We start from the raw sequence: 12,363 nt of genomic DNA, 5'->3' as shown, positions 1-12,363 counted from the left end.
TATTACACAATGACACCGTAGCATTGCTGAAACGATACGCTACACGACGACATTACCAAAGGAAGTGCTCAGGGCAATGTTCCCAACTCCCAGGAAAGCAACGGTTAGAAAAATTCGAAAGGTTAAAATGGGATATCTCATCATAGCAGAATTCTTCACAAAAACGAAAATGAGGCTGCAACCACAGTAATTTTTCTGAGTGGCTCATTTGTTAGCCAAGCTAGGAAAGCTGTTTACTGATGATGAGTTAATTAAATCGCGTTTGATTGCAGAAGCCAAGGAAATAGGCCCAGGGAAACTTTGCAAAGACTGTTAGCCTTTCAAGCAAGAATACTGGCTTAAAGAGTTGAGGACATTGGAAGCAACACCAACAGTCATTTAAAAAACAGGGCGGGGCGCCTGGGTGGCTCAGTCGGCTAAGCGCCGACTTCGGCTCAGGTCTTGATCTCGCGGTTCGTGAGTTCGAGCCCCGCATTGGGCTCTGTGCTGACAGCTCGGAGCTCGGAGCCTGGAGCCTGCTTCAGATTCTGTCTCTCTGTCTCTCTGTCTGTCTCTCTCTCTGCCCCTCCCCCACTCATGCCCCGTCTCTCAAAACTAAATAAACATTTAAAAATTAAAAAAAAATAAAAAACAGGGCAATGAGGTGGCCATACTGTTCAGTTGCTGCACTTCACTCAAAGAGTTTAACGTGATGGCAGAATTGGCCTGTGTGGATAGTCTGTGTGGAATGACTCAGAGGAGACTGTTTTCAAAGAAGTCAAGAAAATACTAATTCGGTACAACCTGAAGTAGAATCTGCTAAGATGTGTTGCAAACACGTATGGAGCAGAACAAGGCTTCGTTGGAGAAATGTACAAAGCCCAACCAACAGCAGTGGTAAAGTTTTTCTCAGTCAAAAAAAACCAGCCTTTTTTTTTTTTTTTTTTTTTTTTTTTTTAGTTAAGGGAAAGACCCAAAATTTTTGTGAATGAGAAGACCCCCCTGTACCCTCTATTAAACACTGGATTTTTTTTTTTTTTTTTTTAATTAGCTTTTGCTGTAGGCTTAATGTTACTTAATGCATTGAGACTAAAATTACAAGGCAAAACCCTGCTCGTATGTGCAACTTGTATTTCAGTAAAGTCATTTCAATGACAACGAACATTGTTTGAATCACAAGTAACGCCTTTACTTTGATCTCTTCCTGCGCCGTCAAAAATGAAAACAAAAATCGGGATTTGAATTCCCTCACCAATTTGCAATGAATACATTTTCTGAGTCCAAATTTATAATTCCAGTGGCGTTTTTCGGAACTTGATGCAAAGCGCAACGGAAATTTCTATATTTAAAAATCAGTTTAACTGTGCATCTCGGGAGCTTCCACCTAAATTTCAGTTGGAAGTGATTGTTCCGTAATGTAATGCCGCACTAAAAAGGCAAATATCAAGAGAAGAATCCAATTGAATTCTATAAGTTCCTTCTAAAATATGAATATGTTCAGTTGAAATCAGATATTTGGTATCAGTACTTGGCAGTGTGTATCTGGGTTAAAATTTTTTTCAAAGATGAAATACATAAAATCTCACTGCAGATAAGTATTAACAGAGGGATATTGGCGACCGCTTTATTTCAGTAAGACTTTTATTAACAAGCGCTTTCAGTTTGTTGACTCTTGGAAAAAAGCTGTAAACTTTCATTACAAAATCAAAATGAGGTTCTGAAAAATCTCACCTTGACCAGGTGTATTGAGATTGCAAGAGATTTTGATGATAGAGAACACTCACTTTGAGCCCTAATTAAGTGAAATATTATCCCCTCTATAAAAGAATGCTATTCTTCTCATTAGCAGACCTGTATCGCAAAAAATTAATTACTTTTATATTTTGAATTTCATCAATAACACATTTGTGGAAATTTGTTTTCTCTCGCTATAGAAGTACCTGAATAATCTTCTTGGTTTTGCCTCTCGGCCCTCCAAAGGCTGAAATATTTATTTCAAAAGTTCACCCGGCCCTGCATTTGACTATGGCACACGAGGGGGTGAGATTATTTATAGGTGATCACTATACAACTGCCTGTTGTACAAATGTACATATATACAAATGCACTGCCTGACACACAGCAGAGGATCAATAAATATCAAATAATATGAAATCATATGGATGACATTGGAGTAAGACCTGAGGAGCAAACACTGTGATTCTCTAAGACTTGAATTAATTTTTTAAAATTTGTTTTTACATTGATTTATTTTTGAGAAACAGAGTGAGACAAAGCGTGAGCAGGGGAGGGGCAGAGAGAGAGGGAGACACAGAATCGGAAGGAGGCTCCAGGCTCTGAGCAAGAGGTCAGCACAGAGCCTGATGCGGGGCTCGAACCCACGAGCTGTGGGATCGTGACCTGAGCCGAAAGTCGGACGCTCAACCGACGGAGCCACCCAGGCGCCCCAAGACTTGAATTGATTTTTAAAAATTTGAATACAGGCTAAAAAATGGTGAATATAGTTGTCACGTGATGTGACGTTAGTTTCAGTTTTACAACATAGTGATTCAACGACTCTATAAGCTATGCTCATCGCGATTGTAGCTACCATCCATCACCGTGCAATGCTAATACAATGCCATCGATTATATTGCGTACGCGGTACCTTTTATTCCCATGACTTCTTCATTCCATAGCTGGGCGCCTGCATCTCCTACTCCCCTTCGCCCATTTTGCCCATTCTCCTACCCCCCTTCCCTCTGGCAACTGCTTGTTCTTGGGATTTATAGGTCTGATTCTGCTTTTTGTTTGTTTTACTTTTTAGGTTCCACATACGAGTGAAACCATGTGGTATTTGTCTGTCTTTGTCTGACTTATCTCACTTAGCATAATACCCTTTAGGTCCATCCATGTCGCGCATGGCAAGATCTCATCCTTTTTTATGCTTGAGTAACACTCCATTATATATATATATATATAATATATATATATATATTATATACATATATCATATATATATACACACCACATTTCTTTTATATTTTATTTAATTCACATTCGTTCGAGGTTCTAGCAGATGCCTTTAAATTCCCCTTGGTTTACACCTTGTGTGTTTTGAGCTTCTTTCAGCCAGCCAAACTGTCAGTTTTCTAGTCACATGCTCCTGCTGCCTTCACTAAGTTCTGTGTTAAAAATCCACTATTTTGGTGTTGTCACTTGGATTTTTGAAGCTATCCAATGTGAACTGCCTCAATGTCCTTATTCCGGATTGCTCCAGGCTCTCGTCCTCCACAAAGAACATTCTGGAGCAGTTTCTGGGTTGGGGAAGGAAGGGTGGAAACTGTCCCCTTACGACCGTGGCAAACAGGATTATTAAGAGGCCTCTGTTTGTAAGTCATTTGCATGATCAGGGTCTAGTATCTAGAAGGTATAACCAACTCTTACAATTCAGCAATAAGATGACAGCCCGTTTCAAAATGGGCAAAGCATTTGCATAGACATTTCTCCAAAGGAGATACATAAACGACTAACAAGTGTGTGAAAAGGTGCTCATCATTAACCACCAGGGAAAGGCGAGTCAAAAACCACAAGGAGATGTCACTTCACACCCACCAGGATGGTCATGATCAAAAAGACAGACAAAAGTAATTATTGGTGAGGCTGTGAAGAAATCAGGCCCCCTCCCCTGTATATTCATAGTGGGGATGCAAAACGGTATGCACCGAAGAACACGAAAAACGTTCGTCCTCACAACAACTTGTACGCCGACGTTCATAGCAGCGTTAGTCGTTATATCCAAAAAGTGGGAACAACCCAAGTGTTCATCGACGGCCGAGTAGATCAACAACATGCGGGATAGCCACACAACAGGATATTCAGCCGTAAAAAAGAATGAAGCTCCTTTTTACTGATTCATTACTGCTGTTTACCCATTGACGCTACAACATGGGATGAACCTCCAAAACACGATGCTGAGTGAAAAGAAGCCAGACATCAACAGCCACATGTTGTATGATTTCATTCATAGGAAACGTTCAGAAGAGGCAAATCCACAGGGACAGAGATTACACTAGGGGGTGGCGGGGGGGGGGGGGGGGGTGCTGGGAAAAGGTGGGGAGTGACTGCTAACGATATGGGATTTCTTTGGGGGATGATGAAAATATTCTGGAATTAGTTCTGCAGGTTGCACAGCTTGGTGAATATACTAAAAACTACAGCATTATATACTTTTTAAGGGGTGAATGTTATGCTACATGAATTATATCTCAACTTTGAAAAGATATCTCTACTTCATTAGGTTCTCATCCTGAATACAGCCATTAAAATCAAGACCGTATTTAGATGCACACCTAAAATCTGTATGAAGCCGGTAATGTGCACATATAGTTCTTTGTTCTCTCTGGTTTCATATATCTGCATATACAGACGTGTATACCAATATACATGAATTAACTTCAGCAGTATCAGGACTGTCCCAAGCAAAGAAGTCCCAGCTAACTCAGGCCAAGGCAGAGGAGGTTCTGAGCGCTTCAGGGCGCGCCCCCCCCCCCCCCGCATCCTGGTCGAATGGAACCACCCGGAAGTCCACGGGACTGCTACTGACACGTGACCAGCCTTCCGGCTGGGAAGAGGCTCGAGGCACGTCTGTGACATCATTTCTGCGCGACCCTTCTTTTTTGGCAGGAGTTTTCCTGCTGCTCTTCAGAACTATGCCTAAAGTAGTGTCCCGGTCGGTAGTCTGCTCCGACACCCGGGATCGGGAGGAGTATGACGACGGCGAGAAGCCCCTCCACGTCTACTACTGTTTGTGTGGCCAGATGGTCCTGGTGCTGGGTGAGTGGTCGGGGAACTGGGCGGCGTCTGCAAGACGGGAAACTTGGGGATCTAGGAGGCACGTCGCTTTGAAGAGTGGTTTTCCTCGCTCTCCATCCCTGCCCCGCTCCAGGATAGCTTTTCTGTTTTCTGTTTAACTTTGTGAGTGTATCCAGGCTTCCCTCAAAAGCAAATTTCTCCTTCAGGAAAAATGAACTGGCCATCTCCCTCTCCTCCCAGTCCGCCTCTATAAACTTTGTAACCTTTCTGCCGGGTGCTAGGATGCTGCTATGGCTCTTCTCTTAAACCAGAATAAAATCCTCCCTTGATCCCTCCATTTTCTTCCAGCTGTATCCCCATTTCTTTGTTTCTTTTATAGCAACACTTCTAAAAAAAAAAAAAAAGCTGCCTATATTGACTGTCTCTGTATCCTCACTTCCCATTCCCAGTCCCATTCCTGTTGAGCTAATTTCAGGCAGGCTTTCCTTCCTGCCCCACCACCGAAACCGTATTTGTCAAGGTCGGTGACTGAACGTGTTACTAGTCCCAGTGGTCAGTAATCAGTGCTCATTTTGGTCCACATCTTAGTGTCATTTGACAGAGATGATGATTCCATCCTTCTTAAAACACCTTTTTCTTGGCACCTGGGTGGCTCAGTCGGTGAGACCTCGGACTTCGGTTCAGGTCATGATCCCATGGTTTGTGAGTTCCAGCCCTGCACGGGGCTCTGCACTGACAGACAGTGTTGAGCCTGCCTGGGACCCTCTCCCTCTCCCTCTCCCTCTCCCTCCCCCTCCCCCTCCCCCTCCAAATAAAATAAAATAAAACAAAAAACACAGCAACAACACTTTTTTCTTTTACTTCCAAGACTCCACAATCTCCTGATTTTCCTCCTACCTTGATTTTGCCCTTTGTCAGTGTCTAGTTCCTTTTTCTGACTCAGGTTTTTAGGCATCGCAAGGCCCTAGGGCTCAGTCCTCTTACCTACTCTCAACCCATACTCGCTCTCTAAGCTATCTCAACCATTCCCAAGCTTTAAATACCATCTCTACGGTGATGACTCCCAAATGTTCATCCTTCAACCACACTTCCCCTCAAACTCCAGCTGCCTGTTCCGTGTCTCCACTCGGATGTCTAATGGGTCTCTCAAAGAGATCATGTTCAAATTGACTTCATGACCCCCTACTTCCCACTCTCCCCTATTCGCCCAGAATCTCAGAATCATTCTTGACTTGTCTCTTTTTCATACCTTTGATCTATCCAATGCATCAACACGCTGTGCCGGCCCTTCCTTGAAAAATCTATCCAGAACCTTACTGCTTCTTCCCACTTCATTTCTGCCACTCTAGCCCAAGCCACCGTCGTCCCTCACCTGGAACTGCCACGATAGCCTTTTACCCTCCACTCTCTGTTTCCTGGGGGCTTTTTCCCACACAGCTGCCGGAGTCCTGTTCCAAACTTGGTGTTTTCCTATAAAACCAAGAGTAAAACCAAAGCCCATACCTAGACCCTGCACGATAAGATCCTCAACTACCTCTCCGACCTCATCCCCTACCCCTCTTCCCCTTGCTCACTGTGCTACAGCTACAGTGGCCTTTTTGATTTTTCTTCATCACGTCAAAACCTGCCTCCCCGAGCCTTTGGGATTGGCATTTTTTCTGCCTCGAACACTCTTCCCTAGGTGCTTCCTTATTTCATGGAGGGCTCAGCTGAAACGTCTCTTCATTTGAAAACTCTTCCCTGGGGGCTCCTGAGTGGCTCTGGCAGTTAAGTGCCAGAGGTCGGCTCAGGTCATGATCTCGGTCATGATCTCCCACGAATCCCAGTTCGTGGGCTCGAGCCAGCATCAGGTCAGGGTCTGTGCTGACAGCTCAGAGCCTGGAGCCTGCTTCGGAGTCTGTGTCTCCCTCACCCTCTGCCCCTCCCCCACTCACGCTCTGTGTGTGTGTGTGTGTGTCTGTCTGTCTGTCTCTCTCTCTCTTTCAGAAATAAACATTAAAAAAAAACCCAGAAAACTCTTCCTTGGCTATCTAAAACAGCACCCTTGTTACTCTTTGCCCTCTTAACTCTGCCTGATTTTTCTTGGTAGCACTTATCACTGAGATCACTGTCCATCCTCTTAATATCCGGCCAGGTTTTTTTATTGGCACTTATCATTATCCAAGGTCATATTTTGTAATTCTTATTTAAAAATTTTCTGGGCGCCTGGGTGGCGCAGTCGGTTAAGCATCCGACTTCAGCCAGGTCACGATCTCGCGGTCCGTGAGTTCGAGCCCCGCGTCGGGCTCTGGGCTGATGGCTCGGAGCCTGGAGCCTGTTTCCGATTCTGTGTCTCCCTCTCTCTCTGCCCCTCCCCCGTTCATGCTCTGTCTCTCTCTGTCCCAAAAATAAATAAAAAACGTTGAAAAAAAATAAATAAAATAAAAATTTTCTGCCTCCTCCGCTAGAATGTAAACTGCATCAGGGCAGGGACTTGGCTCTGTTATTTGCTGAATCCCCAGCACTACGTTTGAACGGCACCTGGTACTTTGAGGGCCCTCGCCTATTCATTGAATGAATGAGTTCTCTTTTGATCACCTAGAGTTGAGTCTGAATACTTGTTGTCCTCAGTAAATGCACACTCTTTGGCAGCCTCAATTCCCTCACCTTCAAACTCCGAATTGGGCTACGAAATGTCTACTCCAGCAGGTCATTGTGAAGATTAATCAACATGCAAACTGCCTGGCGTTCTCTGACTCCCCCTCCCTCTCTTCCATTAATCTCGAATCACTGTGGTCACTTGACTTCTCCATGACCCTTTAGGTGCTTAATTTGCATTATATCAGTTTCCATCTGCTTTGTAACTGCACCTCATTTATTTCCTGCGTGTTTTCATTGTTTTCGGACGGAAACGCCTCTAGCCTGGCCTGGGTCATTTGCATACCACTTGTAGCATAGCACCTCCCCCGTCTCTCTCCTTTTGTAAGCGCGGATCCACCCTTCCCTATGCCTTCCTAAACGAGGCTTGATGACGCTTGATGACGATGTCCTCCTTCCTGTCTGATTCTCATGCATTATAACACGAGCCAAGTGTCCCAGGGTCACAGAAACACTCATGGAAAACTTGCAGTGCTGGGAAGGACTTTTGAGACACTGTGATCTACTCATCCTTCAAATAAGGGGGAAAAAAAAAAAACCCAAAGGAAGTTGCCAAAGATCACCAAGATGGTAACGGAACAGCTGCGGGTGTTCTGACCCCAAGTCATTTTTTCGCTGGGGAATCCAGTAATAGCCATCAATAAGCATAGCAATTATAGTGCAAAATTACGGCGCTAAGGGCCCCACTGAAAACTTGTGGTTGCCTCCAGGTATCTCTCAGTGGCTCCTGTGACCGAATCTTTCTCCATTTCTTCAGACTGTCAGTTAGAGAAACTGCCCATGAGGCCCCGGGATCGGTCCCGGGTGATCGATGCTGCCAAACACGCCCACAAGTTTTGTAACACAGAAGACGAGGAGACTATGTACCTTCGGAGGTAAGAGGTGGATGCTCTCTGTCTGGAATTTCCTTTCTGTGCCGCAGTCGGGTTCTGAGGAATATAAACACCCCGTCCAGCGCTGAACGGGTCATTCTTGTGGGCCTAACGCTTTGACCTTTGCGTTGGCCCTAACTTCTGCGGACACAGCAATATCTTCGCTGTGCTCTGTTGAAATGCTGCGGATATGCACTTCTGTTGCCATTTGATAGCTGTAATTTGGGGGGACTTTTGCAAGTAGAATGAGGTCATTTAACCTGTAATCTCTGGGAGCATGCCATGTGCCAAGCACTGAGCTGGGGACTGGCTCTGGGAAGGTGGATAAGGTATTGGGGCGCCTGGGTGGCTCAGTTGTTTAAGCATCCGACTTTGGCCCAGGTCATGATCTCGCGGTTCGTGAGGTCGAGCCCCGCGCCAGGCTCTGTGCTCACAGCTCAGACAGAGCCTGGAGCCTGTTTCTGATTCTGTGTCTCCTTCTTTCTCTGCCCTTCCCCTGCACTCACTCTCACTCTCTCTCTCCCTCTCTCTCTCTCTCTCTCTCTGTCAAAGATAAATAAACTTGCCAAAAAATTAAGATGGATAAGGTACTGCCCTTACCATTAAAGAGCCCATCCCTCATCGAGTGGACTGGTCACCTGTTGTGTTAGGATAAAAGCGGACTGGTCACCTGTTGTGTTAGGATAAAATGCCGGCATGGTGGACAAAAGGCTATGGAAAAACAGATGGGAGTGGGTCATTCTCCTGAAGGGTGATCAGGAAAGGCACCGAAAGATGATGGCATTTGTGTGTGGCCTTGAACTAGGATTTCACCAACTAGATGAGGGGGTTGAGAAGCATCCCAGGTGGAAGGGATATGGAAGCATTGAAAGCATCACATATGATGTGCTTGGGAAATTTGAATGGTCCTTGGTGACTATAGCCCAGGTTACTTTACAGGAAGGGGTTCGTGCATCCTGGGGTGGGGACAGAGTAAAATGCCGAAGTAGACAAATTTGGACTTTATCTGTCGGCAATAGCTTGTTCTCTTTTTTAAGCAGGAGAGTGACATGGTTAGATCTGTTTTAGATTGGGAGTCCTTGCTTGAGATGGGGAATTGAAACCTGGGAAGGGCTAACGTTATGTGGAGTGCGGAGCAAGAAGAGAGAGGACTCAAGATACAATCCTGGGAAACACTGACGTTTAAAAAGCAGACAAGGGGGGATGCGCCTGGGTGGCTCAATCTGTTAAGCATCTGACTTTGGCTCAGGTCATGATCTCACAGTTCGTGAGTTTGAGCCCCGCGTCGGGCTCTGTGCTGATAGCTCAGAGCCTGGAGCCTGCTTCGGATTCTGTGTCTCCCTCTCTTTCTGCCCGTCTCCTTCTCACTCTCTGTCTCTGTCTCTCTCTCAAAAATAAACAAACATTAAAACAATTTTTTTAAAGGGACGCCTGGGTGGCTCTCTTGGTTAAGCATCCGACTTTGGCTCAGGTCATGATCTCACAGTTCATGGGTTCGAGCCCCGCATCGAGCTTGGTGCTGACAGCTTGCTTTGGATTGTGTCTCCCTCTCTCTCTGCCCCTGCTTGTGCTCTGTCTCTCTCTCTCTCAAAAATAAACATTAAATAAAAAATGAATAAAATAAAACAGACAAGGGGGGCACCTGGGTGGCTCAGTCGGTTAAATCCAATTTTAGCTCAGGTCATGATCTCATGGTTTGTGAGTTTGAGCCCCGCTTCAGGTGAGCCTGAGCCCTGCTCTGGGCTCTTCACTCTCTCTTCCTCTCTATATCATGTGGGATTCTCTCTCCTACCCCACCCCTCACCTCCGCCCCTTGCTCACTCATACTCTCTCTCTGAAAAATAAATAAAATTTAAAAAAATAAAAATAAAAAGCAGATAAGGGGCGTCTGGGTAGCTCAGTCGGTTAAGCATCCAACTCTTGATTTCCGCTCAGGTCATGATCTCATGGTTCGTGAGTTTGAGGCCCCTCATTGGGCTCTGCGCTGTCAGCACGGAACCTGCTTGGGAGTCTGTCTCCCTCTCTCTCTGCCCCTCCCCCACTTGCACGCACGCATGCGTGTGCGCTCTCTCTCAAAATAAATACACTTAAAAAATTAGACAAAAATAATTAGGACCTGGTGACGTGGGAACCGAGAGGAGAGAGCATCAAGGAGTGTGTACATCAGGGGACAGTGGCCGTCAACAGGTGCCTGATACCACAGAGAGGTCGGTTGTGGGGAATTAAAAAGTCCATACGTCCCTTGACGTATATTTTATTTATTGGGCCCCTCCTGTGTGCCAGGCACTGTCCTAGAAACCTGGGATGTGCCACTGTATTCTTTTGCGAGGGCTGCTGTAACAAAGTACCACAAACTAGGTGGCTTAGCACAACAGAAACTGCCTCGCATTTCTTCTGAGTCCTAGAAGTCTGAAATGAAGGTGTTGGCGGGGCAAGTTTGAGGGCAGGATCCTTCCTTGGCCCTTCCCAGCTTCTGGTGCTTGCCGCCAGTCCGTGGCGTTTCTTGGCTCGTAGATGCCTATATTATCATGTGGTCTTCTCCCTGGGTCTCTGTCTCTGTTTTTCTTCTCTTCTTTTTATAGGGACACCAGTCATATTGGATTAAGGGCACATCCTACCCATCTGCATGACCTCATCGTAACTAATTATATCTGCAAGGACCCTCTTTCCAAATAAGGCCACGTTCTGAGGTTACTGGAAGGACATGACGTTTTAAGGGATCCATCCAACCCATCACGACCAGTAAACAAGCAACGCACCCTGCCTGTATGGAGCTTGTGTTCTAGTGTTGAACTGGGAAAAGCTACAAGCTGACCTCTTACTATGTTAATTTAAGAAACCAAACTGCTGTCAGCCCGCACTAACAAAGAGAAGCGGAAATACTGCTAGGCGATTCAGTAGCAAAGCAGGCACCAAGCCCCATTGGGACAACTGGGTTTCTAAAATGGTGTAGCTGGGGGTGCCTGGGTGGCTCAGTTGGTTAAACGTCTGACTTCTGCTCAGGTCATGATCTCACGGTTCGTGGGTTCGAGCCCCGCATGCTTGCTCGCTCGCTCGCTCTCTCTCTCTCTCTCTCAAAAATGAATAAGTGTTAAAATTAAAAAAAAAATTTTTTTTTTAATGTCTGTTTATTTTTGAGAGGGAGCAGAGTGCAAGCTGGGAAGGGGCAGAGAGAGAGGGAGACAAAGAATCCGAAGCAGGCTTCAGGCTCTGAGCTGTCAGCACAGAGCCCGACGCGGGGCTCGAACCCACGGACTGTGAGATCATGACCTGAGCCGAAGTCAGACGTTTAACCAGCTGAGCCATCCAGGTGCCCCAGTGTTAAAAAAAACTTTTTTAAATACAATAAAATGGTGTGCCTGAAGCGACAACAGTTGGTTCTATACGAGATACAACTCGAGGCCAATAATACGACCAGATTCTAAAATTGATGAGATCTGCAAAGGAAGGCCCTTCAGGAAACATTGGGGAAAAATACTCCAAACACTCCATTATGGTATACAGGAGGCTTTACGAGGAAGGCACCTTGTCCCAAGCTAATCCATTGTCTTGTGCTTTTTCTCCCTCCGTTAACCTTTATTTAATTTTCTGATTTTGAAAATTGCCAACTGACTGTCTTTAAGATCACCAGGATATTTATTATGGATTTGTTATATGTATTGTAATTACATGTAGTAACGTATAATTGTATTGTATATTATGTGTATCGAACGGATGTATATTACTCAGTTAATACAGAAACTGATCTAACCACACAGCCAGGCCACAGGCCCCTATGGCACTAAAAGGCAGATGCCCTCCCCTCCGGGCCAGAAAACTGAACGGCCTTTGGCTGAAGTAGAAACCCCGGAGTCCAATCAGCCTGGCCCTAGAAGCGAGCCAGCTCCAGGCCTAACCTTAGGACCAGGTAGTTCTTAGAGTTTACCAACGAGGTGTCGTCTGCTCCCCCCCCACCCCACGTTGGCACTGTTCCCTCTCTAATCAACAGTCTTTCCAATGGCCCGTTCTTGGGGTGCCCCCCCGCTGGCCAGGGTGGAGTTTCGCTCTGCTCTTCTGTAGCCAAGCTGTGTGGGAGAGCACG

General features: G+C 45.7%; 1 protein-coding gene across 2 annotated transcripts in view; it reads left to right on the top strand.

Moving 5' to 3' along the window:
• The first annotated feature begins 4,597 nt into the window (after positions 1-4,597).
• Positions 4,598-12,363, top strand: part of STEEP1 (STING1 ER exit protein 1) — a 31,767-nt gene continuing 24,001 nt past the window's right edge. For both annotated transcript variants that reach the window (XR_007460561.1, XM_049644794.1), the window contains exons 1-2: positions 4,598-4,794; positions 8,168-8,285. Coding sequence is in view for 1 of the 2 variants with exons in the window: in XM_049644794.1 (XP_049500751.1) it covers positions 4,671-4,794; positions 8,168-8,285 (242 nt within the window). In the remaining variant the exon portion in view is untranslated. The remainder of the gene's footprint in view (positions 4,795-8,167; positions 8,286-12,363) is intronic.

Source organism: Panthera uncia, chromosome X (assembly GCF_023721935.1).
Source record: "Panthera uncia isolate 11264 chromosome X, Puncia_PCG_1.0, whole genome shotgun sequence".
NCBI lineage: Eukaryota > Metazoa > Chordata > Mammalia > Carnivora > Felidae > Panthera > Panthera uncia.
This window is presented reverse-complemented; position numbering and strand designations above follow the sequence as displayed.